Here is a 27,297-nt window from a genome sequence, read left to right as displayed (position 1 = left end):
AAGGAATCTAACAGTTAAGCGCCAGATAGGTGACTCAATGGGAATCCTCTCTACTCAAAATAAGCCAATGGGTGGGAAGAGAGGTCCTGCGAGCTGCATTCTGGGAAACGTAGTTCGGGAGTGCGTGAAAACTAGGCGCTTCCTCTTGGGGATTCTGGGAAGTGTAGTTCATGAACGGTGTGTAGACTGAGGCACTTCCGCTCTCGGAAGGCGAGGTTGGGGCGGAGATTCTCGCAGTTAGGTGAGTTAACTCCGCGTCCGGGCGCTCTCTCGGCACCTTCTTTGCTTTGGCGTGGGGAGAGCAGTGACTTGGTCTTCCCTCCTGAGTAGGGGAAGCCGCGGCCAGCGGCAGAGGGCGGACGTGGAGGCGGCGGCGGTGAGCATCCGCTCAGCTGAGCCTCCGAGTCGGGGGCGGGCTTGCGTGGTAATTGGAGTTTGAGGGTCTCCCGCTCTCTCTGCTCCCCCAGGTCCTCCCTGTAGGGCCCGCCAGCCAGCTCTGCCTCCTTCTCTCGGTAAAATATTGGGCGAGTTCCTTGATCTCTCCTTGCCTCAGTTTCCTCATGGCAAAAAAAGGGTTACTTCTTCCCAATGGTGTTCTTGTGGGAATTAAGTGAGGTTGTATGTAAGAAGCTCAAAAATAGTGCCTCGTGCATAGTAAAATGTTGGCCGCTAACCATAAATTTTATTGTAACACTCAGGCGCCCTGTTATTCGGAAGATTCTGTGAGCCCGGGATGGAGCGGAGCTCACTGATGATGCCTGGATGTGGGCTGTTGTTTCTGCACCTGGACCCTTTCTAGCCTCTTGTTTAGGAAGGAGAGAGAGCTTCAGCCGATCCTGGAGCAAGTCCTCTGTGGAAACAGTCGTGCAATTAGAGAGAAAAATAGTACTAACAACATGTATCTGAATTGCAAGGAAACAGTCGTGACCTCGGCTTTGCAGAGTGCCTCACCACACGTGTGTCGGGGCCTTAATAAGTGTGCAATGTTGTGTAATAAGCCCGTGTTGTTGATTTAAATGCAACAGGATTTATTAGGCTTAGGTTTTTATTAGTCATTATTTACCTTCTTGCATATGGGAGAAGAAACTTTGTCTAGACTCTTCCAGCTTCTTAACATTTGCAAGTAATTATACCTGTCAGGAGAAGAAAATCCGTGGCAATTTTACTAACAGAAGGAATTATCTGTGAGACAACCAGTCAGAATTATATTTTTCCAAGGGTAATGATAACTCATGGGACAGAACCATCATCTTTGAATTCTGAGTTTCTTAAAAGAATTATTTTCTGGAAAGTCACATTCTCTCTCTCTTTTTTTTTTTCTTTTTTTTTTTAAAATATATTTTATTGATTTTTTACAGAGAGGAAGGGAGAGGGATAGAGAGTTAGAAACATCGATCAGCTGCCTCCTGCACACCCCGCACTGGGGATGTGCCCACAACCAAGGTACATGCCCTTGACCGGAATCGAACCCGGGACCCTTGAGTCCACAGGCCGGCGCTCTATCCACTGAGCCAAACCGGTTTTGGCTTCTTTTTTTTTTTTTTTTTTTTTAAATCACATTCTCAAGGACAGTTTTTTGAATCCCAAACTACTGCTTGTCTTTAGCTGCAAGAAACAGGGAATACTGGCGTTATTATTATCCCCACTTACAGGTGACTGGAAGGAGGCACAGAGAGACAAATGACTTGCTCAAGATTTACACTGCTCATGAGTAGAAAGTAACACATAGACATGCCAGAATTTGAACCCAGGCATTTTGGCCCCATTAAGTTATACTGCCTGCCTGCTTGCCTTTCATTTCCTCTGATACCCAGGTTCAGGAATACTCTGGAAGCGTCAAGACACACTTGGGGTAGGACTGTTTTGAGTAATGTTGATGAACAATGGCAGCTGGCGGGGGTCCAGGGGGAGCTGGAGTCCAGCCCCTTTTCTCACTAAGCTTTGTGGTCACTGCCTCTGCCTAGAGAAGGGGGCACCACTTGGTGCTCCTAGGGAGTGCCCTGGGGGCTGGCAGCATCCCTAGCATCTCTCTCATGGTGTCTTTCCCTTCCCAGAACTCTGCCTTTCCTCCAAAGGAAGAGGAGAAAAATGATCAAGTTCCAGGTGAGTTGGGTCTGCCTTTCTGTTTCTTTCTTTCTTTTCTTTTTTTAAATTTCAAACAGCAGTTTTTATATAAGATGGATGCTTCATTCCCCACTGGTTTTATCTGCCTTTCTGTTTCTTAAAATGACATCTCGTTTCACAAGGTTGGACACACATTTCTGCTTGGGGAGGGTAAAAGGGAACCAAAGGCACTTGACAAATAGTTGTATGCTAGGCTCTTGCTTTTTGCTTATTTCCAAATAATAGTGTGAAAATTAATAGGTTGGTGTTTTTTTTTTTTACATTTTTGAAGTTAAATCTTTATTGTTGAAAGTATTACATATGGCCCCTTTTTTCTCCCATTGATTCCTTATAGCCTGCCCCAACCCCTGCCCCAGGCCTCCACCACCCTATTGTCTGTGTCCATGGGCTATGCATCTATGCATACAAGTTCTTTGGTTGATCTCTTCCCCTCACCCACCACCCTTACCTTCCCTCTGAGATTTGACAGTCTGTTCCAGGCTTCTATGTCTCTGAATCTATTTTGTTCAACAGTTTATTTTGTTCTTTAGATCCAGATTTTTTTTTATATATATTTAGGTGCTCCTTTATTGGGTGCATATATGTTTACCAGGGTTATATCCTCTTGTTGGATCGATCCCTTTAGTATTATGTAGTGACCTTTATTGTCTCTTTGATGGCCTTCATTTTGAAGTCTATTTTGTCAGATATGAGTGTTGCCATCCCAGCTTTTTTCTTGTTTCTATTTGCATGGAAAATTTTTTTCCATCCCTTCATTCTCATCCTGTTTGTCTTATTCTGAGGTGGGTCTCTCGTAGGCAGGATTTATTTGAGACATGTTTTCATATCCCTTTAGCTACCCTGTGTCTTTTGATGGGAGCATTTAATCCATTTACATTTAAGGTTATTATTGATAGGTAATTATTTATCGCCATTTTATTTATTTACTTTAAAATATATTTTTATTGATTTCAGAGAGGAAGGGAGAGAAAGATAGGAACATCAATGATGAGAGAGAATCATTTATTGGCTGCCTTCTGCATGCCCCCTACTGGGGATCGAGCCCACAAACCCAGCATGTGCCCTTGACTGGAATCGAACCTGGGACCTTTCAGTCTGCAGGCTGACACTCTAACCACTGAGCCAAACTGGCTAGGGCTATTGCCATTTTAATTCTCTATGCCAATGATTCTCTATTCTCATTACAACAGTCCCTTTAGCATTTCTTGCAGTGCTGATTTGGTAGTGACAAACTCCTTTAGCCTTTTTTGTCTGGGAAGCTCTTTATTTCACCGTCTATTTTGAATGATAGCCTTGCTGGATATAGTAATCTTGATTTCAGATCTTTGCTTTTCATTACCTTGAATACTTCATGCCATTCCCTTCTGGCCTGTAGAACTTCTGATGAAAAATCATCTGACAGCTTTATGGGAGCTTCTTTATAGATAACAAATTGCTTTTCTCTTGCTGCCTTTAAGATTCTCTCTTTGTCTTTAATTTTTGGCATTTTAATTATGGTTGCCTGGGCATGGGCCTGTTTGGGTTCTTCTTGCTTGGGACTCTCTGTGTCTCTTGAACTTGTGTGACTTTTTCCTTCACCAGGTGAGGAAAGTTTTCTGCTGTTATTTCTTCAAACTCATTCTCTATCCCTTGCTCACCTCCTTCTCCTTCTGGCACTCCTACTATGTGAACACCAGAGGCCCAATGCATGAAATTTGTGCAAGAGTAGGCCTTTCTTCCCCCAGCTTCTGGCACCAGCTTCCCTCCGGCACCCGGGACCTGGCCTTCCCTCACAGCCTCGGCGGCTTACCTCGGCCTTTGCAGCCCTGGCTTCTTCCAAAAGGTTGTCCGGAAGGACATCCAGTCTCATTAGAATATTACGCTTTTATTATTATAGATTGTTATGTTTCATGGTATTCCACAGCTCCCTTAAGCTGTCCTGTTTTTTAATTGTTTTTTTCTTTTTGGTTCTCTGATGGAGTGATTTTTTTCTATCCTGTCTTCTAATTCACTGATCTGATCCTCGGCTTCCCCTAATCTTCTGTGTTTTCCTTCCACTGTGTTCCTGTTAGTGCTATGACATTCTTCACAGTTACTACCTCTTCTCATGCTGTTGAGCATCTTTGCCATCATTATTCTGAACTCTGTGATAAATTTCTTTTCTAATCTTTAATGTTGAAAGTCCCTCTGTATCCCCCATTGACACCTTTTAGTCCATCCCTGCCCCCCGCCCCAGGCCTTCACCACCCTATTGTCTGTGTCCATGGGTTATGCATATATGCATGTAAGTTCTTTAGTTGATCACTTCCCACCCACCCACCCTCCCTTGCCTTCCCTCTGAGATTCCACAGTCTGTTCTATGCTTCTGTGTGTGTGGAACTATTTTGTTCATCAGTTTATTCTATTCATTAGATTTCATATATAAGTGAGATCATATGATATTTCTCTTTCTCTGACTGGCTTATTTCGCTTAGCATAATACTCTCCAGGCCCCTCCATGCTGTCTCAAAGTGTAAGAGAGCCTTCTTTTTTATTGCTGCATAGTATTCCATGGTATAAATGTACCACAGCTTTTTTATCCATTCATCTGCTGATGGGCACTTGGGCTGTTTCCAGATCTTAGCTATTGTAAATTGTGTTGCTTTGAATATAGAGTTGCATACATTCTTTCTGATTAGTGTTTTGGGTTTCTTAGAAGTGGGATCACTGGGTCAAATGGCAGTTCCATATTGAATTTTTTGAGGAAACTCTATACTGGCTGCACCAGTCTACATTCCCACCAGCAGTGTACTAGGGTTCCCTTTTCTTCACATCCTCGCCAACATTTGTCATTTGTTGATTTGTTTTAGGTAGCCAGTCTGATAGGTGTGAGGTGATACCTCATTGTCATTTAAATTTGCATCTCTTTGATGATAAGTGACTTTGAACATTTTTTCATATGTTTCTTGGTCATCTCTATGTCCACTTTGGAGACGTGCCTGTGTAGGTCCTTTGTCCATTTTGATAAATTTCTTATCTCCATTTCATTTAGCTCTTCTTCTGAAGAATTCTTTTGTTATTTGAGGCTTGTTTTCTTTTCTCTCCATTTTGACTGCCTGTTGGGTTTGTGACTGTGTATTAGGTAGATCTGCTATGCCTCCCAATCTCTAGTGCAGGACAGTGTCAGACACTGTTTCTGCTTGGCCCAGTGTACCCTGTTTGGAGCTATCAGCAATCCACAGCTTGTGGCTCCCTCTGTTGGGGCTGGGTGCCTTTGGAAAGGACCAAGATGTGCACCAAAGTCTGCTTTTCCTAGCCCCAGGCCCTGAATTAGATCAGGCAAAGACTCAAAACCTCTAGAGACCTGCCTCTGCCTGCAGTCTGATTGTATTCGGTCTTGATTAGCCTCAGGCTGTCGACCACCGTTTGGGGCAAAAAGTTTTCCAACACAGTGGGGCAATTGCTTCTGCCTACAGGCTGATTGTTTTTTTGTTTTTGTTTTTTTTTAATATATTTTATTGATATTTTACAGAGAGGAAGGGAGAGGGATAGAGAGCTAGAAACATCGATGAGAGAGAAACATCGATCAGCTGCCTCCTGCACACTTCCCACTGGGGATGTGCCCGCAACCAAGGTACATGCCCTTGACCGGAATCGAACCCGGGACCCTTCAGTCCTCAGGCCGACGCTCTATCCACTGAGCCAAACCGGTTTCGGCTACAGGCTGATTGTTATTCTCAGTCTCTTAATGGGCCTCAGAAACTCCCCAGGGTGGGGGAGGGGGTTTTCCAGTAGGGTGGGGCAATTGCCTCCCCCCCCAGGCAAAAACTGCCTGGATAGCCAAGGTCCCTCAGAGAAAGATTTCCTCTGCAGTGTGAGGGAATGACTCAGAATAGGAACCTAGGGTGTCTGCTTTCCAAGGTCTAACCCCAGAACCTCTAACCCTGGCTTATGCTCATATGGCTCCAGTCCACTCTGCCCTTCCTCTGCTGGAGCCCAAGGTGAGTGGCTGTACACAACATTTTGTGCATCGGTCCTTATGAGGTGCCTGTATTTCCAGCCATCTCTCCCTGGCAAACAGCAACCCTTCTGCTTTTCACAGCCAGATGTTCTGTGAGCACCTTTCTCTGTTCTGGTGCTCTGGACTGGGGAGCCTCGCTTGGGGTTTAGACCCCAGAGTTCTCAGTGGGAACCTCCAGAGCTGAGATCTCTCTCCGGAACTTCAGCTGCTATCTGTGGGAACCCAGTCAGCCTTTCGCTCCTCTGCACTTCCTTCCAGTCTCCATGTGGTCTCCACTTTCTGTCCATGGTTATCAGGGATCTCTCCAGCTAATCTTTAGTTGATTATTCAGGATGGTTTTTCTGTGTTTTAGTTGTAATTCCAGTTTGGTCCTGGGAGCGTGTCAGTGTAGCATCCACTTACTCCGCCACCATTTTGGAATCTTCCAATAGGTTTTTTTTTTTTTTTTTAAATAAAGAAACCAACTCCCACTCTATAAACATGTTTACTAATTTGCTGTTTATTTTTCCACATCCCTTTTTCATTACACATATATATTTGTAATCTCAGCTTACCATTTTGGATTTTTTTAAAGTTTAATTTTATATCACCTGTGACTTAAATGGCCACATCATTTTCCACAGTATACCTAAGTCAATGTAAGAAACATTCAAGCCTATAAAGAATTTTTGTGTTTGAGCCAAACCTGTTGACAATTGCTGGGAAGTAAAATCTCAACAGACTGAGAAAGTACTCTAGAGAATGGCAGTTTTGCACCTTATTTTATACATTACAAGAAAAAGATAAGACATAAGTGGGTTACATAAAAGCCACTGGTGACAGTTTAGGGAGGCAGGAGAAAGCAAAGGAATTCACTTTGTCATTGCAAAGGTGTGTTATTGCAGATGCAAAAAGACAGTAGACAGGCTCAGTTAAGGTAAAGATTTTGTCAGGGAAGATTCTAGCCTAGGACATGGCTACCTGCCATAGACTGCTTTTAGTTAAAAGGTTTTAATTTTAGGGAGACGATCCTTTGTGGTTACTTTCAGTCTCTGAGTTTTTAAGGCTGCCATGCAGGCCTCCCCTGAGCTTGTCAGGTTTAGTATGTGGCCTCTTTTCGTCTGCACCAATATTTTCCCCCTATTTTTGTGGTTTATAAATTTTACCATTTTAAAGTCGTTTGCAATGACAGTTTTCCAACATAAAACCTTTCTTCCCAAACAGAAAGTCTGCGAATTCAATATTTTTTTCTCTCCTTAAAGTTGTAGGGACTGTTTTCTGATACATGGTGCCTCACATTTTGTGGAAAAAAATGTCTAAAGTATGGCTTGATGAAACCAAGTCCAGATGATACTGAACTCAGAGAAAAGAATTTTAGTTGTTTTCAAACAACAAGAGCTACATTCTTCCTTTAATTCTAAGTTAAGCCATGTATGCATTATAGTTAAATTTCTGTTGTTGTTGTTTTTTTTTCATTGACATGTTAGCATATTTTAAAGAAGTACATCCTTGGTCTAGCACCACCAGGGACTTGCCAGGCCTTTATTCTGTGGAATAGCTGTGTGAGGATATAGATGGTCTTGTTCGCATTTTATTTTTATTAATTGATTTTAGAGGGAGGAGGAGAGAGAGAAAACATCAATTTGTTGTTCCACTTGTTTATGCATTCATTGGTTGATTCTTGTATCTGCCCGGATTGGGGATTGAACCTGCAACTGTAGTGTATTGGGGGCGGGGAGGGGAGGGAGCGCTCGAACCAACTGAGCTACCTGGCCAGGGCTTGTTCGCATTTTAACATAAACAGATTTGTGAACATTCCCATGCCTCCTGAAGTCCACTCAGACCCCCGCTGACGCCTGTTAACCTAAAGATAAAAGGCCAAAGTGAGAGGCAAAAAACTTTCATTTGAGATCCAAAAGAAACAGGTATTGGGGAAGCAGAGATTCAGGCAGAATCCCAAATATTGCTCCCACTAGGGAACCAAGGGAGGGGGTATTTATGAGAAAGGAAGGGGAATAACTACATGGATAGAAGGAAGGAATTTCTATGGGTGTTAATAAGCTAATGATAGATTTCTATAGGTGCAGATAGGATAACGCAGTGATACTAATTCTAAGGAATGTCTGGGCTGGCCAGTTAGTTCAGGTGGTTAGAGTGTGGTCCCGATACACGGAGGTTTCGAGTTCAGTCCCCAGTCACGGCACATATAAGAAGCAACTAATGAATGTATAAATAAGTGGAACAACAAATTGATGTTTCTCTCAAATCAATAAAAATAAAGAATGCCTGCTTTCCTGCTAGCTTTGCAAACAGTTGTTTGAGATACTGTGCTGCGTTTGGCCCAGTGCAAAGGTTACTTTGCCTAGCTGTAACATTCCAAAGGCTTGAGAAGTAAAACTCACAGAGCAGTTCCTCTGGATGGCTGCTCCGATTCCATTCTGAAGTGGATCTGTTTAAATTCTTTTTACACACTAAAGGTTCAGTTACCTGAGCCAGGAGTTTCAGGAATCCAAGTAAGGTGAATGGAGAGACGCAGACGAAATGAGACTGCTTTATTGAGGGGCCCGAGGCCACGCTGCGTGTATACCTGGCAGGCCTGGTGGAGGAAGGACTCCAAAAATAACATTGCCCCTCCCTTGGGGCAGCTTTCTTAGCACCTGTCTCTTCCCCACATGTGTCAACGGGTTCTTCAGTACATAGATGCTCAGAACTACAGTCAAATGAAACACAGAGATGAGCAAAGTCTTTAGATAAATAATTTTAATTTCCACAAAGAAAAATGCCATAGGCCAGCTGGAGTATCTCAGTTGGTTGAGCATCGTCCAGTCACCGGTTTGATTCCAGGTCAGGGCACATACCCAGTTTACAGGTTCGATCCCTGGTCGGGGCATGTACGGAAGGCAACCAGTAGATGTTTCTCACATTGATGTCTCTCTCTCTCTCTCTCTCTCTCTCTCTCTCTCTCTCTCTCTCTTTATCTCTCTCTCTCTCTCTCCATCTCTCCATCCCCATTCCTCTTCTCCCTCTCCCTCTCTCCATTCCTTTCTCTAAGCGTGTTCTTTTTTTTTTTTAATAAATCTTTATTCAGATTACAATTATTTCTCGTTTTTCCCCCCATAGCTCCCCTCCACCCAGTTCCCACCCCACCTTCTGCCCTTACCTCCCCCGCACTGTCCTCATCCATAGGTGTATGATTTTTGTCCAGTCACTTCATGAACCCCCCCATACCCTTTTCCCCCTGAGAATTATCAGTCCACTCCCTTTCTATGCCCCTGATTCTATTATATTCACCAGATTATTCTGTTCCTCGGGTTTTTAATTCACTTGATTTTTAGGTTCACTTGTTGATAGATATGTATTTGTTGTTCATAATTTTTCTCTTTACTTTTTTCTTCTTCCTCTTCTTTAAGAATACCTTTCAGCATTTCATATAATACTGGTTTGGTGGTGATGAACTCCTTTAGCTTTTTCTTTTTCTTTTTTTTTTTTTTAAATATATTTTATTGATATTTTACAGAGAGGAAGGGAGGGGGATAGAGAGCTAGAAACATCGATGAGAGAGAAACATCGATCAGTTGCCTCCTGCACACCTCCCACTGGGGATGTGCCCGCAACCAAGGCACATGCCCTTGACCGGAATCGAACCCGGGACCCTTCAGTCCGCAGGCCGACGCTCTATCCACTGAGCCAAACCGGTTTTGGCTCCTTTAGCTTTTTCTTATCTGTGAAGCTCTTTATCTGCCCTTCAATTCTGAATGATAGCTTTGCTGGGTAGAGTAATCTTGGTTGTAGGTTCTTGCTATTCATCACATTGAACATTTCTTGCCACTCCCGTCTGGCCTGCATAGTTTCTGTTGAGAAGTCAGCTGACAGTCGTATGGGTGCTCCCTTGTAGGTAATTAACTGTTTTTCTCTTGCTGCTTTTAATATTCTCTCTTTGTCTTTTGCTCTTGGCATTTTAATGATGATGTGTCTTGGTGTGGTCCTCTTTGGATTCCTTTTGTTTGGGGTTCTGTGCGCTTCCTGGACTTGTAAGTCTATTTCTTTCACCAGGTGGGGGAAGTTTTCGGTCATTATTTCTTCAAATAGGTTTTCAGTATCTTGCTCTCTCTCTTCTTCTGGCACCCCCATAATTCTGATGTTGGTACGCTTGAAGTTGTCCCAGAGTCTTCTTACACTATCTTCAACTTTTTGGATTTTTTTTTTTTGCTTTTTGCTTTTTCGGTTGAGTGTTTTTTGCTTCTTTGTGTTTCAATTCTTTGACTTGATTTTTGTGTTCCTCTTGTCTGTTTTTGGGTCTCTGTATAATATTTTTTATTTCAGTCAGTGTATGTTTAATTTCTAGTTGGTCCTTTTTCATATCTTCGAGGGTCTCGTTATATTTATTGGCCTTTTCTAGGATATTCTTAAAAAGCCTTATAACCATGGTTTTGAATTCTATATCCAGTCGTTTGTTTTCCTCCATTTCTTTTGTTTGTGATCTGATTCTTGGACGCCGCATTTTCACTGCTTCCCTGAGTTGGTAAGGTAGATTTGTGTGCTAGGTTTCCAATATGGCCCAGTGGGTCTGCCTCCCCAGTTAACCTGAGGTGGACACTCTTGGTGCACCCCTTTGTGGACTGTGTGTACAGCCTTGTTGTAGTTAAGTCTTGATTGTTGTTGGTATCACTGGGAAGAATTGACCTATGGGCCAGTTGGCTGTAAGGATCAGCTGTGTCTATGCTGGGAGAAGTTCGGTGCTGGAGACAGCCTTATAGGATTAGACTTGCCAAATTGCAATAGCCTCTGTGCTCAGCTTGGATGGGGTGGAGTCTCAGTCTTGGCTTCCTGTCAGCCTTACCCTGCGCGCACGTGCGCGCCTTCAGTCCTCCGCCTTCCCCGGCTCCCGAGTCTCCGCCCGAGAGTCCAGACTCCCCCCACAAGAGCGTGGGTCCCCAGGGGCTCGCCTGGAACCGGGGTTCAGTGCAGTCAGAACTGGGGCCCAGTGCATTCAGGAGCCTCTGACTCCCTTCCACTAGGGAAAGCCTGTGGCAACCTCCGCAGCCTTTGTGCGCACTGGCGCGCGTGCTTTCAGTCCTCCGCCTTCCCTGGCTCCAGAGTCTCCGCCCGAGAGTCCAGACTCCCCCCGTAAGAGCGTGGGTCCCCAGGGGCTTGCCTGGAACTGGGGTTCAGTGCAGTCAGAACTGGATTTCAGTGCGGTCGGGGGCTTCCTTCCCCCTTCCGCCAGAGAAAGTCAGCCAGGCTCTCAGCCGCCCTTCCTCTCTGCGCGCACAAAGACCCTTTGCTGTACCTCCAATTCTCTGTGAGCTTTCCTCTTTCCTTCTAGTTGTAGAATTTTCACTCAGCCAGCTTTCCTGTGGTTCTGGATGGTGTCCGTTCTGTCTTTTAGTTGTAGTTTTGAAATTGTTGTGCGAGGCAGCAGTTTAGGTGCTTACCTATGCCGCCATCTTGGTTTCTCCTCTCTAAGCGTGTTCTTAGGTGAGGATTAAAAAAGAATAAAAGCCCGGCCAGTGTGGCTCAGTGGTTGAGCATTGACCCATGAATGAGGAGGTCACCCCATGAACCAGGAGGTCACAGTTCGATTCCTTGTCAGAGCACATGCCTGGGTTGTGGGATCCATCCCCAATAGGGGCCGTGCAGGAGGCAGCTGATCGATTTTCTCTCTCATCAATGTTTCTATCTATCTCTTCCTCTCCCTTCCTCCCTCTGAAATCAATTTTTGAAAATAGGAATAAAAAGAAAAACGACATACACAAAGTTATGAGAGAAATAGGAAGTAGGAGTGGGGGTGAAGCTGAGGATTTATAAATGCAAGAAAAAAGTCTTAATATTCGCAATAGGAATCTTCCTGATGCATGAGGATATGAGCAAATGAAATGAACAGGCAATGTGTAAAAAACATATCCAAAGATGAGCTTTTTTTTTTTTTTTTTTTTTTTTAATTGATTTCAGAGAGGAAGGGAGAGATAGAAACATCAATGATGAGAGAGAATCATTGACTGGCTGCCTCCTGCACGCCCCCCACTGGGGATCAAGCCCACAACCCGGGCATGTGCCCTTGGCTGGAATTGAACCCAGGACCCTTCAGTCCCCAGGCTGATGTTTTATCCACTGAGCCAAACCAGCTAAGACCAAAGATAATCTTTTTAAAAAGTTAAATAAATGCAAATTTTTAAAAATAACTTTATCATGTACTAAATTACCCAAGATTTAAAAAATAAGATAAGATTGAGTTTTGGCTGGAGTATGGAGAATCAGAGCACTTTTCATCTCTCAAAGGAAAAGCTAATTGGGATAATTGCCATTATACTAGCAAAACAAAGGTGCATATTTTTTGGCAACACAATGGCCACTTCTTGGAACTTGGGAAGACCAGACCAGCTGGCTGAGATCTATGTAAAAATACGTTGTGTGCAGCATTATCAATCATTTAAAAGTTCAAATTATTGCATTATTTGGTTATTTGGTATGGTTAAATATATTCTAGATCATCACTTTGATGAAACGCCTGGCAGCCCTGACTACTGATAGTAATAATAGTGATGGCTGGCGTTCATTGTGTACTTCATATGTGCCAGGTACCGTCCTAAATCCCGTCCATAGTCTCACTGACTCCTTTCCAGGGCCCTGTGATGTCCTGTTAGGCACGTGAGGAAACTGAGGTATGGAGAAGTTAGGTGACTTGCCCAAGGTGACAGAGCTGGTAGTGGGCGGAGCCTGGGCGTGTGAACCGAGGCAGTTCGTCTCCAGAGCCTGTGCCCTTGACCTTGCCAAGCAAGCTGCTGCAGTTGGCAGACACAGCATGTCCCCGAGAACAGAGAATGGATCACATACCTGCTCCTAGGGGTCCTGGGAGCCTGTGCGACTGGCAGACATTGACGAAACAGTGGTACTGCCCAGGGAGAGAACGAGATAGGCACGATTACGTACTGTGGGATCTACATTAACTCAGTTTCGTACAGTAGCTGGCACTGTCAGTCTGGTTGTAAAACCTGTGTGTGCCATGGTTTAACAGTGATGTTCTAGAGGCTTTATTTATTTATTTATTTATTTATTTATTATTGATTTGAGAGAGAGAGAGAGACATCAACTTGCTGTTCACTTCTTTATGCATTCATTGGTTGATTCTTGTATGTGCGTTGACCAGGGATTGAACCTGCAACCTTGGCTTTTTGGGACGATGCTCTAACTAACTGAGCTACCCAGCCCGGCTCTAGAGGCTTCCTTTAACTACACAAGGGCACCATATTAAATGCACAAGATTTTTTCATGTTTCTCTTAGTTTCTTCCTCTCCCTCCCTTTATGGTGTGATTGTGGAAGGGGAGGAGGAGAAACTCTACTAAAATGAGGTATTTGGGTCCCTTAGAGTCTGGAACAACGTCCTGCATATCTCCTCCACCTTCTCAGTGCTGCCCTCCTCCCAGATGTGAAACAGAGGTTACATGTGTTCGGTGTTGTAGGAGCCGGTGACGTTCAAGGACGTGGCTGTGGTCTTCACCGAGGAGGAGCTGGGGCTGCTGGACTCTGTCCAGAGGAAGCTGTACCGAGACGTGACCCTGGAGAACTTCCGGAACCTGGTCTCAGTGGGTGAGACAGGTGCCCTCTGTAACGTGGCTTCGTCCATTGAGCTGGGTTTCTCAATTGACACTGTTGACATTGTGGGCCAGATAATTATTGTGGGGACTGTCCTGTGCATTTTAGGATGTTTGCTAGCATCCCTGGCCTCTGCCCACTACTTCAAGGCTTCAGGACCCCGTAGAGACCAGAGTTTTCCAGTCTATTTGGAACGTGGGGACAAGAGGTTTCTAGTCTTTGTTCCAAGGCAAACACTTGTCTTTTGTAAATTAACTATAAATGAACAGTTGAGCTTGTCTGCACCTGGCTCCTTATTTCACATCTTTTTTTTTTTAAATCCTTACCAGGGGACACGTTTTTACTGATTTTAGAGAGAGAAGAAGCAAGAGGGAGAGAGAGGAGAGAAACATCGGTTGCACCCTCCCCACCCCTGTATGCACGATCTTGGTAATGCCCTGACCGAGAATCCAACCCATACAGGACGACGCTCCACCGGTCAGAGCTCATATATCTTTTATTAAACCTGTGAGTCATGACCCATTGGTGAGTCATGAAATTAACTTGGTAAGTCGCATCAGAATGTTTGATAAACACTGTTTTGGAGGAGGGATAGAGCCTTCCATTGTAGGATTGGAACCCCAATTATTTTTTTACCTTTAATATCCCACTTAAATCTTGTCTTTTCACAGGGCATCTGTCCTCTAAACCAGATGTGATATCCCAGTTGGAGAGAGAGGAGAAGCTTTGGATGACGGAGATACAAACTCAAAGAAGTGAGCATTCAGCGGAGAACTGTGCAGCCAGAGTCCTTGAAGGTAAGAGCCCATTATTCTGTCTCTCTTCTGGGTGATCCATTCTCCACACAGCGACCTGAGAGACCCTTTGAAAACACTAGCCACAGACCCTGCCCAGGTAGCTCAGTTGGTTAGATCCGTGGTCGGCAAACTGCGGCTCGCGAGCCACATGCGGCTCTTTAGCCCCTTGAGTGTGGCTCTTCCACAAAATACCACGGCCTGGGCGAGTCTATTTTGAAGAAGTGGCGTTAGAAGAAGTTTAAGTTTAAAAAATTTGGCTCTCAAAAGAAATTTCAATCGTTGTACTGTTGCTATTTGGCTCTGTTGACTAATGAGTTTGCCGACCACTGGGTTAGAGCATCGTCTGGAAACACCAAGGTTGTGGGTTCAATCCCAGGTCCGGGCATATATAAGAATCAACCAATGAATGCCTAAATGAATGGAATAACAAATTGATCTCTCTCTCTCTGTCTCTGTGTCTCTCAAATCAATCAATAAAAAACAAACAAACATCAGTCACATTATGTCTCTCCTCTGCTTCACAACCTCCACTGGCTTTCCATTTCCCTCGGAACAATACCCCAAGTATTTAAGGGGCAGGAAGGCCCTGAAGTGTCAGCCCATTCACCTGGCTGTACCACTGGACATTTTTCTCCTTTCATTTCCCTCCCTTGATGCTGCCAACTTTACTTGTTTCTAATATTTGGCAGTTATGCTTCTGCATCAGGATCTTTTACTTCCTTTTCTCTGGCTGGAATGCTCTTTCCCATAAAACCCCCAGCCACTCTCTTACTCATTCACGTCTCTGCTCAGAAGTCATCCAAGTCCTTCTGTGACTGCTCTACTGGCCGTGTCCCACCCTGGCCGGTGTGACTCAGTTGGTTGAGTGTCGTCCTGACAGTTCGATTCCCAGTCAGGGCACATACCCCAGTTGTTGGCTCGATCCCCAGACTGGGAAGCAACCTATTGATGTCTCTCACACCGATGTTTCTCTCTCTCCCTCTGCCTTCCTGTCTCTCAAATCAGTAAAAATATATTTTAAAAATAAAATGAAATACTGTCTTCCCTTTATTCTCCACATCTTTAACTTGCATTAATTTGAGTTTAAGCATTAAAACACTACTAGACGTGTGTGTGTGTGTGTATGTATTGTGGTAAAATATACATAAAATAAAATTTATCGTTTTAACCTTTTTAAGTGTACAGTTCAATAGTATTAAGTACATTGATATTGTTATGCAACCATCAGTGCTATTCATCTCTAGAACTTTTTCCCAAATTGAATCTCTGTATTCATTAAACAATGACTTCCCATTCTCCCTTCTCCCCAGTCCCAGTAACCACTGGTCTACTTTCTGTCTGTCTTTATATATTTGACTATTCCATGTACCTCATTATAAGTGGAATCATATAGTATTTGTACTTATTTTTTTGTTCCACCCTTCCATGCATTCATTGGCTGCTTCTTGTATGTGCCCGGACCAGGGATTGAACCTGAACCTTGGTGTATCAGATGGCGCTCTAACCAACTGAGCTACCTGGCCAGGGCTAGTATTTGTACTACTTTTGGGTCTAGTTTATTTCATTTAGTGTAACATCTTCAGTATTGTAATACCATATTGTAGCATGTGTCTGAATTTCTTTTTTAAGGCTAATATTGCATTGTATGCATATTCCACATTTTTTTTCATCCATTGATGGACATTTGGGTTGTTTGTCTAATACTCAGTTCCCAAGTATTTTACTCTTTTTGATGCTGTTGTAAATGGAATTGTTTTCTTCATTTCCTTCTGGTTATTATGAATAATGCTGCTGTAAATAAGGGTGTACAGATATCTGCTCAAATTCCTGCTTTCCTTTCTTTTGTGTATATACCCAGAGTAGTATTGCTGGGTCATAGGGTAATTCTATTTTTAATTGTTGAGGAACCTCCATACTGTTTTCCACAGTAGGTGTAGGACTTACCTTCCACCGGCAATGCACATGGGTTCCTATTTGCCGCATCCTCACCAATACTGGTCTCTTCCTCCCCCGCTCGCCTTTTTGTATATAGTAGCCATCTTAATGGGTATGAAGTGGTAACTCGTTGTTTTGTTCTTCATTTCTTTAATGATTAGTGATGTTGAGCATCTTTTCATGTGCCTGTTGGTCATTTGTATATCTTTAGGGAAATGTCTATTCAAGTCTGCTGCTCATTTTTTTTCCAATTACAATTTACATGCAATATTATTTTGTATTAGTTTCAGGTGTATGGCATGGTGGTCAGACAATCATACATTTCACAAAGAATTCCCCCATATATTTTGCTCATTTTTGAATCAGGATTTTTTTTTTAATTTTTTCACTTTATTATTATTATTATTTTTAAAATATATCTTGATTGATTTCAGGGAGGAAGGGAGAGGGAGAGAGAGAAACATCAGTGATGACAGAGAATCATTGATCAGTTGCCTCCTGCATGCCCCCCATTGGGAATCAAGCCTGCAACCTGGGCATGTGCCCTGACCGGAAATCGAACCGTGACCTCCTGGTTCATAGGTTGATGCTCAATCCTAAGCCATGCTGGCCAGGCAGGATGTATTTTTGTTGTTGTGGTTGAGTTTCAGGTGTTCTCCGTGTATTCTGAATATTAATCCCATAGCAGATATATGATTTGCAAGTATTTTCTCTCATTCTGTTTGTGGCCTTTTTACTCTGTTTATAGGCCTTGTTACTCTTTGTATGCATAAAAGTTCTTCATTTTCATGAGGGCTAATTTATGTTTTTCTTTTGTGGCCTGTGCCTTTGGTGACATATCTAAGAATGCATTGCCAAATGCATTGTTGTGAGGTTTTTGCTGTTTTCTTCTAAGAGTTTTATAGTTTTTTTTTGGTTTGTTTGTTTGTTATTTCTTTCAATATATATCTTTTATTGACTTCAGAGAGAAAGGGAGAGGGAGAGAGAGATAGAAACATCAATGATAAGTGAGAATCATTGCTCAGCTGCCTGCACGCCCCCCATTTGGGACCCAGCCCACAACCTGGGCATGTGCCCTGACCAGGAATTGAACCATGATCTCCTGGTTCAAAGGTTCACACTCAACCACTGAGCTATGCCTGCCAGGTAAGTTTTATAGTTTTAGCTCTTATGTTTAGGTCTTTGATGCATTTTGTGCTAATATTTGCTTTTTAAAAAATATATATTTTTATTGATCTCAGAGAGGAAGGGAGAGGGAGAGATAGAAACATCAATGATGAGAATCACTGATTGGCTGCCTCCTGCACGGCCCCCACTGGGGACCAAACTTACAACCTGGGCATGTGCCCTTGACTGGAATTGAACCCAGAACCCTTCAGTCTGCAGGCTGCCACTCTATCCACTGAGCCAAACCAGCAAGGGCTGAGCTGTATGTAGTGTAAGGAAGGGTCCAACTTCATCCTTTTATTTTTTTTTAATATATTTTTATTTCAGAGAGTGAGAGAGACAACAATGATGAGGGAGAATCCTTGATTGGCTATCTCCTCCACACCCCCTGCTGGGGATCAAGTGTGCAACCTGGCATATGCCCTCACCAGGAATTGAACCGTGACCTCTTGGTTCATAGGTCACCGCTCAACCACTGAGCCATGCAGGCTGGGCCCTATAAATTATTCTTCATTTAAATTAGTGTACCCTTCGTTTCTGACCGGTGCTTTTTTATGCTGTTGAGGTTCTCACTAGGGTTTTGAATTCTGCATCTAGTAGATTGCTTGTCTCCATTTTTTTTCATTCTCTTTCTGGAGTTCTATTCTGTTCTTTCATTTGGGACATGTTTGTCTCCTCATTTTAGCAGCCTTCCTGTCTTTGTTTCTATGTATTAGATAGAGCTGCTATGTTTACCTCACTTGGTTGAGTGGCCTATGTATTAGGTATTCTGTAGGGTCCAGTGGAACAGCTGCCTCAATCGCCCAAGGTAGGCCCTTGAGGTGTGCCCACCATGTGGGCTGTGTACACCTTCCTCTTGTAGTTGAGTCTTTTTTTTTTTTTAAATATATTTTATTGATTTTTTACAGAGAGGAAGGGAGAGGGATAGAGAGTTAGAAACATCGATGAGAGAGAAACATCAATCAGCTGCCTCCTGCACACTCCCTACTGGGGATGTGTCCGCAACCAAGGTACATGCCCTTGACCGAAATCGAACCTGGGACCCTTGAGTCCGCAGGCTGACCCTCTATCCAGTGAGCCAAGCCGCTTAGGGCATAGTTGAGTCTTGATTACTATTGGCACATCAGTGGAAGGGGTTTACCCCCAGGCTGACCAGCTGCAAAGACTGGCTGCAAACACTGATCTCGACCTCCGACCTCAGATCTCCAAGGAGTGTCAGCTATGCAGGGTCCCACCCATAGAGCAGGACTTACCTCAGCAGGGATCTTGTGCCCGCCACGCTGCATCAGCCCCTTTTTAAAAAAAATTTAATAAATCTTTATTGTTCAGATTATTACAGTTGTTCCTCTTTTTTCCCCCATAGCTCCCCTCCACCCGGTTCCCACCCCACCCTCTGCCCTTACCTCCCCCTCACTGTCCTCATCCATAGGTGTACGATTTCTGTCCAGTCTCTTCCTGAACCCCCCACACCCCTTTCCCCCGAGAATTGTCAGTCCACTCCCTTTCTATGCCCCTGATTCTATTATATTCACCAGATTATTCTGTTCCTCAGAGTTTTAATTCACTTGATTTTTAGATTCACTTGTTGATAGATATGTATTTGTTGTTCATAATTTTTATATTTACTTTTTTCTTCTTCTTCCTCTTCTTAAAGAATACCTTTCAGCATTTCATATAATACTGGTTTGGTGGTGATGATCTCCTTTAGCTTTTTCTTATCTATGAAGCTCTTTATCTGACCTTTAATTCTGAATGATAGCTTTGCTGGGTAGAGTAATCTTGGTTGTAGGTTCTTGCTATTCATCACTTTGAATATTTCTTGCCACTCCCTTCTGGCCTGCATAGTTTCTGTTGAGAAATCAGCTGACAATCATATGGGTGCTCCCTTGTAGGTAACTAACTGTTTTTGTCTTGCTGCTTTTAATATTCTCTCTTTGTCATTTGCTCTTGGCATTTTTATTATGATGTGTCTTGGTGTGGTCCTCTTTGGATTCCTTTTGTTTGGGGTTCTCTGTGCTTCCTGGACTTGTAAGTCTATTTCTTTCACCAGGTGGGGGAAGTTTTCAGTCATTATTTCTTCAAATAGGTTTTCAGTATCTTTTTTTTTTTTTTTAATATATTTTATTGATTTTTTTACAGAGAGGAAGGGAGAGAGATAGAGAGCCAGAAACATCGATGAGAGAGAAACATCGATCAGCTGCCCCCTGCATACCTCCCACTGGGGATGTGCCCGCAACCAAGTCACGTGCCCTTGACCGGAATCGAACCTGGGACCCCCCAGTCCACAGGCCGATGCTCTATCCACTGAGCCAAACCGGTTTTGGCAGGTTTTCAGTATCTTGCTCTCTCTCTTCTTCTGGCACCCCCATAATTCTGATGTTGGTATGCTTGAAGTTGTCCCAGAGGCTCCTTACACTATCTTCATATTTTTGGATTCTTTTTGCTTTTCCAGTTGAGTGTTTTTTGCTTCTTTGTATTTCAGATCTTTGACTTGATTCTTGCGATCCTCTAGTCTGCTGTTAGATCTCTGTATAATATTTTTTACTTCAGTCAGTGTATGCTTAATTTCTAGTTGGTCCTTTTTCATATCCTTGAGGGTCTCACTAAATTTATCAGCCTTTTCTAGAAAATTCTTGAAAAACCTTATAACCGTGGTTTTGAACTCTATATCCAGTCGTTTGCTTTCCTCCATTTCTTTCATTTGTGATCTGTGTCTTTGTCTCTGCATTTTGGCTGCTTCTCTGAGTTGATAGAGTGGCTTTGTGTGCTAGGTGTCCTATAGGGCCCAGTGGCTCAGCCTCCCCAGTTACCTGAGGTGGACACTCTTGGTGCATCCCTTTGTGGGCTGTGTGCAGAGTCGTGTTGTAGTTAAGCCTTGATTGTTGTTGGTATCACTGGGAGGAATTGACCTCCAGGCCAATTGACTGTGAGGATCAGCTGTGTCTACACTGGGATAACTTCTGTGCTGGAGACACCCTTATTAGGCAAGACTTGCAAAAGCCTCTGTGCTCAGCTTGGATGAGGCGGAGTCTCAGGGCGGAGCAGACAGCATTGGTTTCCCCGTCAGCCCTGCCCTAAGAGGTCCCTGGGTCTTAGTGTCCCGCAGTAATTGCTGCAAGCACCTCTGAGAGAAAGCCACCCTCGAGTTTCACCCGCTGTCAGACAGTCAGTTTCTCCCCAAATGAGTCTGGGTCCCCAGAGTCTCACCCGGAACTGGAGTTCAGCGCAGTCTGGAGCTTTTGTCTTCTTCCCACTTGAGAAAGCCAGCCGCACACTCAGTTGCCCACCCTGTCAGTTTGATTTAGTTGTAGTTTTGAAATTGTTGTGCGAGGCAGCAGTTTAGGTGTTTACCTATCCGCCATCTTGGTTTCTTCGCATCAGCCCCCCGAGTTAGTTGCTTGTGGAGGTGGTTGAGTGGGGACGCATGCCCTTCCTACCAGTCTCGATGTGGGTTCTTCTTTAATTCCCTTGTTGTAGTACTTCCATTCAGCCAGATTTCAGGTGGTTCTGAATGATGGTTGTTTTGTAGTTTAAATTTTGATGTCGTAGTGGGAGCGGGTGAGTACAGCATTTATCTAAGCCACTAGCTTGACCGGAAGTCACACGCACTTTCTTTTATACAATATTTTTACTGTACCTTGTCAATGTTTAGATACACATATACTTACCATTGTATTATAATCACCTACACTATTTAGTATAAGAACATGCTGTGCAGGTTAGTTGCCTACTAGCAATAGGCTATACCATACAGCCTAGCTAGATTTCTGTAAGTGCACTGTATGATGTTTGTATAATGACATACCCATATCTCAAAATATATCCCTGTAAGTGATGCCTGACTCCCTGTGTGTGTGTGTGTGTGTTCCGTTTACTTTGGTTTAATATGCTCTAGTTTTTCTAGTTTCTTGGAGACCTGTGTTGTGTATAAATGTCCCTTTAAGTACTCTTTTAGTAGCAAGTCACAAATTCATTATCATTTAGTTCAAAATGCCCTTTATAATGTCTCTTTGTTTTGTGGTGCAGTTTATTTAGTAGTGTGTTAATTCTGATTTAATTCAGTTGTGGTTAGAACATGACTTGTATGACTTGAGTCCTTTTGCGATTGTTACAACTTGTTTCATGACCCAGAATATGGTATCTTTTGGAATAGGTTCCATGTGCACCTGAAGAGTGTTTTCTGATGTTTTTTGATAGTATTGTTCAAGTTTTCTATATTTTCACTTGTTTTCTACTTATTTTGCTAGTTATTGAGAAAGTAAATTTGAACACCAATTCCAGGTGTGCTTTTATGTTGCTCTGCAGCTGGCTGATATCTACCTCCTACCCTATTAGACCTGTAGTTCTAAATGAATCTCATCAATGCTCAGCCTGAGGTGGTACCAAATTTAATACCATTTTAAGTGTGGCTTTTTGTCAATTGATGCTCTCTTGTTTGCTTTGACCATTTTCAGAAACCTCACTGTTATTTTTGCTGGTCTCATTGTTTTTTTATATTTCAATGGGGGAGCAAGGACTAGGTGCTTCCTAGCCCGCTTTCTTGCTGATGTCACTCTCTGTCCTTGATTCTTTCAGGAGGCAGGAATGAAAATGAGGTGGAGACTCTTGATGAAGCAGGAGTAAGGTGCCTTTCTTTGGGAGAGCTTTCATGCTGGCAAATCAGGAGGCATGTTGTGAGTAAATTAACGAAAAGTCAAGTCTCCATGCTACATATTCAGGAAAAGAGTTCTCAGTTCCCCAAACAACGTAATTCCCCTGGTCAGGTGGGGGCAGGATTCTCCATCCAGGAAGACAGCTGCATAAGGAATCTTATAGAGAATCATTCCAGCATTAATGAAAGTCAAGCGTTTATAACAGGGAGAGATCAGAATTCTTGGAGTAACATATATCTGAATGAGACACAGAATTATCAGAGAAGTTGTAAGCAGATGCCAATGAAAAATAAGTTATGTATATTTGCTCCATGTGCTAACATCTTCAGTTGTAATTCACACCACCATGATGATGATATAGTACACAAAAGAGAGAAAGCTCACAGCAACAAAGATGGTGGTGAAGACATCTCAAATGTGTCATCTCTTGCCCAGCTCAGCATAATCCACACGGGACAGAAGACCTACCAGTGTAGTGAATGTGGAAAAGTATTCAGTGATAGCTCCAGACTTGAAGTTCATCAGCAGGCACACTTGGCAAAGAAGTCCCTTAACTGTAGTACACGTGAGGGTACCAGTTATAGCTCAGCCATTCCCCTTCAACAATATGTTCACGCAAGAAAAAAACGCTATTGGTGTCATGAGTGTGGAAAGTGTTTTAGTCAGAGCTCAAATCTGCAAACTCATCAGAGAGTCCACACGGGGGAGAAACCCTATTCGTGCGTAGAGTGTGGGAAGAGCTTTAATCAGACCTCACATCTTTATGCTCACCTGCCTATTCACACCGGAGAGAAGCCCTATAGATGTGAAAGTTGTGGGAAGGGCTTCAGTCGTAGCACAGATCTTAATATTCATTGCAGAGTCCACACTGGAGAGAAACCTTACAAATGCGAGATATGTGGAAAGGGCTTCACACAGAGGTCACATCTTCAGGCCCACGAAAGAATCCACACCGGAGAGAAACCATATAAATGTGCAGATTGTGGTAAACGCTTTAGTTGTAGCTCAAATCTTCATACCCATCAGAGAGTCCACACTGAGGAGAAACCGTACAGATGCGATGAGTGTGGGAAGTGCTTTAGTTTGAGCTTCAATCTTCACAGTCACCAACGAGTCCACACGGGAGAGAAACCATATAAATGTGAAGAGTGTGGGAAAGGTTTTAGTTCAGCCTCAAGTTTCCAGAGCCATCAGAGGGTTCACACAGGAGAGAAACCGTTTCGATGCAATGTGTGTGGGAAAGGCTTCAGTCAGAGTTCATATTTTCAAGCCCATCAGAGAGTCCACACTGGAGAAAAACCCTACAAATGTGAGGTGTGTGGGAAGCGCTTCAATTGGAGTTTGAATCTTCACAATCATCAGAGAGTCCACACAGGAGAGAAACCCTATAAATGTGAAGAGTGTGGGAAGGGCTTCAGTCAGGCTTCAAATCTTCAAGCTCATCAGAGTGTCCACACTGGGGAAAAACCATTCAAATGTGAAGCATGTCAGAAGCGATTCAGCCAGTCTTCACATCTTCAAGCCCATCAGAGAGTCCACACTGGGGAGAAACCATATAAATGCGATACCTGTGGTAAGGCCTTCAGCCAGAGGTCAAATCTTCAGGTCCATCAGATAATTCACACTGGGGAGAAGCCATTTAAGTGTGAGCAGTGTGGGAAAGAATTCAGTTGGAGTGCTGGGCTCAGCGCTCATCAGAGGGTCCACACAGGAGAGAAGCCCTATACGTGTCAGCAGTGTGGTAAGGGCTTCAGCCAGGCCTCACATTTCCACACCCATCAGAGGGTCCACACTGGAGAGAGACCTTACATATGTGATGTATGTTGTAAGGGCTTCAGCCAGAGATCACATCTTGTATATCATCGGAGAATCCACACTGGAGGGGACCTCTAGGAATGCGAGGTGTGACATGGCCTTTGGTTCGAGTTCACATCTTGAGCCCCATTAGAGAGTCTGTGCTGGTGAGTGTGGAAAGCTCCTTCAGCACTCGGATGCTTCGAGGAATGACCGCAGGAAAGCAGCTCTATAAAATGTGTTTCCATAGCTCAGTTGGGGGATGAAGTCTTTATAAACATCAGCTTTCACATGAGAGAAAACTGGTTTTATAAAATGGTACATGGTTACACCAGAGTTTTCAGTGTCCCAGTTCCAAAGAACACAACAGAAGGAGCTTCCATTTCATTGGAGTCGCCCAGAAGAGGGGGCGTATGGATGGAGATTATATGTGGCACTCGAACAAAAGTATATTTGGCAGATTTGACGGACAGATAAAATTTAAGTCAACTACAATGTAACCTCATGTAATAGAGGTGTTTTTCACCACTACCAGTATGTCTGCCTTGTAGAACTGCTTGGCTTATACTAGGTGCCCATCAGTTACTGAACAAAGTAGAGAAAACCACTATAATTAGGACAGGTATTTGAAAATTCTAGTCAGTTCCCTACCTTAAATTCATAACAGCATATGCAAAAAGAATCATGTAATGCTGCCATCCACAATAATAAAAATTAATTTCAACAAAACTTCTGAATGGCTCCCATCCCCCATTCAGCCTCAGTTTTTTGTACAGTGTATTATCTGTGTGTACAGTATAATACTTAATCATTAGTATTTTATAGACTAAAAAGTACTGTTTTTTATTAATCTAATAACATGATACTGAATTTACACAGTTAGAAATTTTGAACCCTAATTCATTAGGGTACGGTTTTACTGTAACTCTCTGAACATGTTAAAAGTAGTCACTCATGACAAAAGGTTTTAGTAAACTTGAATTGTGAATAATTGGTTTCTTCTCATTTTCATGCAAACGCAGGTCAAAGTGCCTATGCATCGCTCCTCATCCACCCCGACCTTTCAGCAGGGGCCTTGGCAGATGTCATGGGCATCGTTTTGTCCCATTCCACCCTCATTCTTCCTGCTAAAATGGGGAGGGGAGGCAGGATAAGGAAGCTTTTAAGTTTTTACTGAAATTTCACTAACTGTAACAATTTAGGTAAATTGTCATTTTCGCAGCATTCTGTGTTCAACGCTTTCTCTTGGTCAATATGTATCAAAATACCCTTCGGCCCAGCAACCCTAGCACTGGAGGTTTTGCTTAGGAGACTATAGAAAAAGTTAGATCGTACACAAAGATATTTATATTGAATTCAATAAAAGGAAATAAGTATCTGTAAAATATTTAAATTTTGTTTGAATATTATACAGCCTCGGAAAATGTGGTGTGATGGTGGTCTCCTCTTGAAGTTATAATACGCTGGACCCCTATAATTCACAAAGGATTTCCTGCTCAGTGTATTCATGTCTGAGAGTTGCACATCGAAATGAGTGGACACATCTGAGTGAACAGTGGAGATGGTGCAGGGCGGGGCGAAGGCTAGGGACAGAAGCTGTGCCCAGTCTAGCACTTGCTGAAGCCCCCAGCAGACACAATGGGGTTCAAGGATGGGAGTCAACCCCCACTGGGCAAACCAGAGGGGCAGGGACAACGATGGGGCCTGGGGGCCTGGCACACATTGAGACTGGCACAGGGTCAAGATCAGAGAAGCAGTGCAGAGGGCTGCCGCGTTCCACAGCCTGCCAGCACCACCAGACAGGATTTCACAGACATGAAAACCCACCACCCCATCCCCGTGGCCTGCTGGGTAGACAAAGTGCTGAAAACTTTCCACCCAAGGGGTCTGTACTCACTGTGGCTAAACCCCTAGGAAGGACAGAGCTGCAGATGTGTGATCCTTCTTCCCCTGCCAGCCCCTCCCCCACCCGTCAAGGTGCAGACTCGGGAGGCAGCCTGGTCCACTCAGTGCGGCTCTGCCAGTGGCTCTGGCTAACAGGAGGGCAGTGCTGGGGATACACAGGAGACCCACAGCCCAACACTTCAGTCCACAGGAGTGGTGGGCTGTCACCTTGACTGAGGTGACTGGATTGTGAAAAGGACACCCACCTCCTCAGGAACTTGGGGCAGAGCCAACACTGCCCCCCAGAAGCCCCAGCAGAGCAAGTAAGAGAAAATAAAGGCTGTGCTTCAGCACCACCTCCTGGAATAGAAACTTCTTCCTATCAGCCTATACACTGAAGTGTAAAACCCTTTAAAGTCTCCACTCCCACAGATGTCCAGGCAGAGAAATAATTCGGGCACAGTGAGTACATGGTACCTCTGCCCTGGCCGGCTACCTCAGTTGGTTAGACCAGTGGTTGGCAAACCGCGGCTCGCGAGCCACATGCGGCTCTTTGGCCCCTTGAGTGTGGCTCTTCCACAAAATACCACGGCCTGGGCGAGTCTATTTTGAAGAAGTGGCGTTAGAAGAAGTTTAAGTTTAAAAAATTTGGCTCTCAAAAGAAATTTCAATCGTTGTACTGTTGATATTTGGCTCTGTTGACTAATGAGTTTGCCGACCACTGGGTTAGACCATTGTCTCAATACGCCAAGGCAGCAGGTTGGACTCCCGGTCAGGATACATACGAGAACCAACCAGTGAGTGCATAAATCGGTGGGACAACAAAGCAATATTTATCTCCCCCTCCCTCTCCCTGTCACATCAACATATCCTCGAGTGGTGTTTACAAATAATAAAAAATACAGAGATTTCCAGAATACGTACATAATATGTTAATCCTCACCAGAGTATATGTTTATTGATTTTAGAAAGATTGAGAGAGAAAAACATTGATATGAGAGAAACACGGATTGGTTATCTCCTGTATGTGCCCTAAGCGGGGATCGAACTTGCAACCTTTTGGTGAACGGGACAACACTCCAACCAGCTGAGCTGCCTGGCCAGGGCTAGAATCTGTATTTTTAAGTGAAACAACTGTATGTTGTTTACAGGGGAAGCTTTAATGATGATACAGGTAGGCAAGGCTACAGACCCTCCCCCGCTTCCCGTTACACTCAGCCCACAGCCTCTTCTCCCTCATCCAGTTGACAAGGGTGGATCAGAACAATTTCCAGGATGACCTGCTGCTCTCCCCATACCGATGGCATTACTGGAATCAATGCTCAGCTACGATCCAACCCTGTCTGTGCTTCCTTTGGCTCAAGTAGTGACAGGCAGCCTCAGACCCATGCA

The 27,297-nt window shown here is 43.7% G+C and overlaps 1 protein-coding gene across 2 annotated transcripts; it reads left to right on the top strand.

The window, feature by feature from the left end:
• The first annotated feature begins 163 nt into the window (after positions 1–163).
• On the top strand, positions 164–26,188 carry ZNF235 (zinc finger protein 235). Of its 2 annotated transcripts, none has more exons than XM_080645270.1 (5): positions 164–241; positions 2,055–2,103; positions 13,544–13,670; positions 14,348–14,431; positions 22,151–26,188. In XM_080645270.1, the coding sequence occupies exons 2-5, from the start codon at positions 2,089–2,091 to the stop codon at positions 24,118–24,120; spliced, it is 2,196 nt and encodes a 731-aa protein (XP_080501396.1). In that variant the 5' UTR covers positions 164–241; positions 2,055–2,088; the 3' UTR covers positions 24,121–26,188. The 2 variants fall into 2 exon arrangements, with proteins under 2 accessions (XP_080501396.1, XP_080501395.1); XM_080645269.1 differs by having other exon boundaries at positions 166–241; positions 14,348–14,473.
• The last annotated feature ends 1,109 nt before the right edge of the window (positions 26,189–27,297 follow it).

Source organism: Plecotus auritus, assembly GCF_963455305.1.
Source record: "Plecotus auritus genome assembly, chromosome: 10".
In the NCBI taxonomy this organism is placed as follows: Eukaryota; Metazoa; Chordata; class Mammalia; order Chiroptera; family Vespertilionidae; genus Plecotus; species Plecotus auritus.
This window is presented reverse-complemented; position numbering and strand designations above follow the sequence as displayed.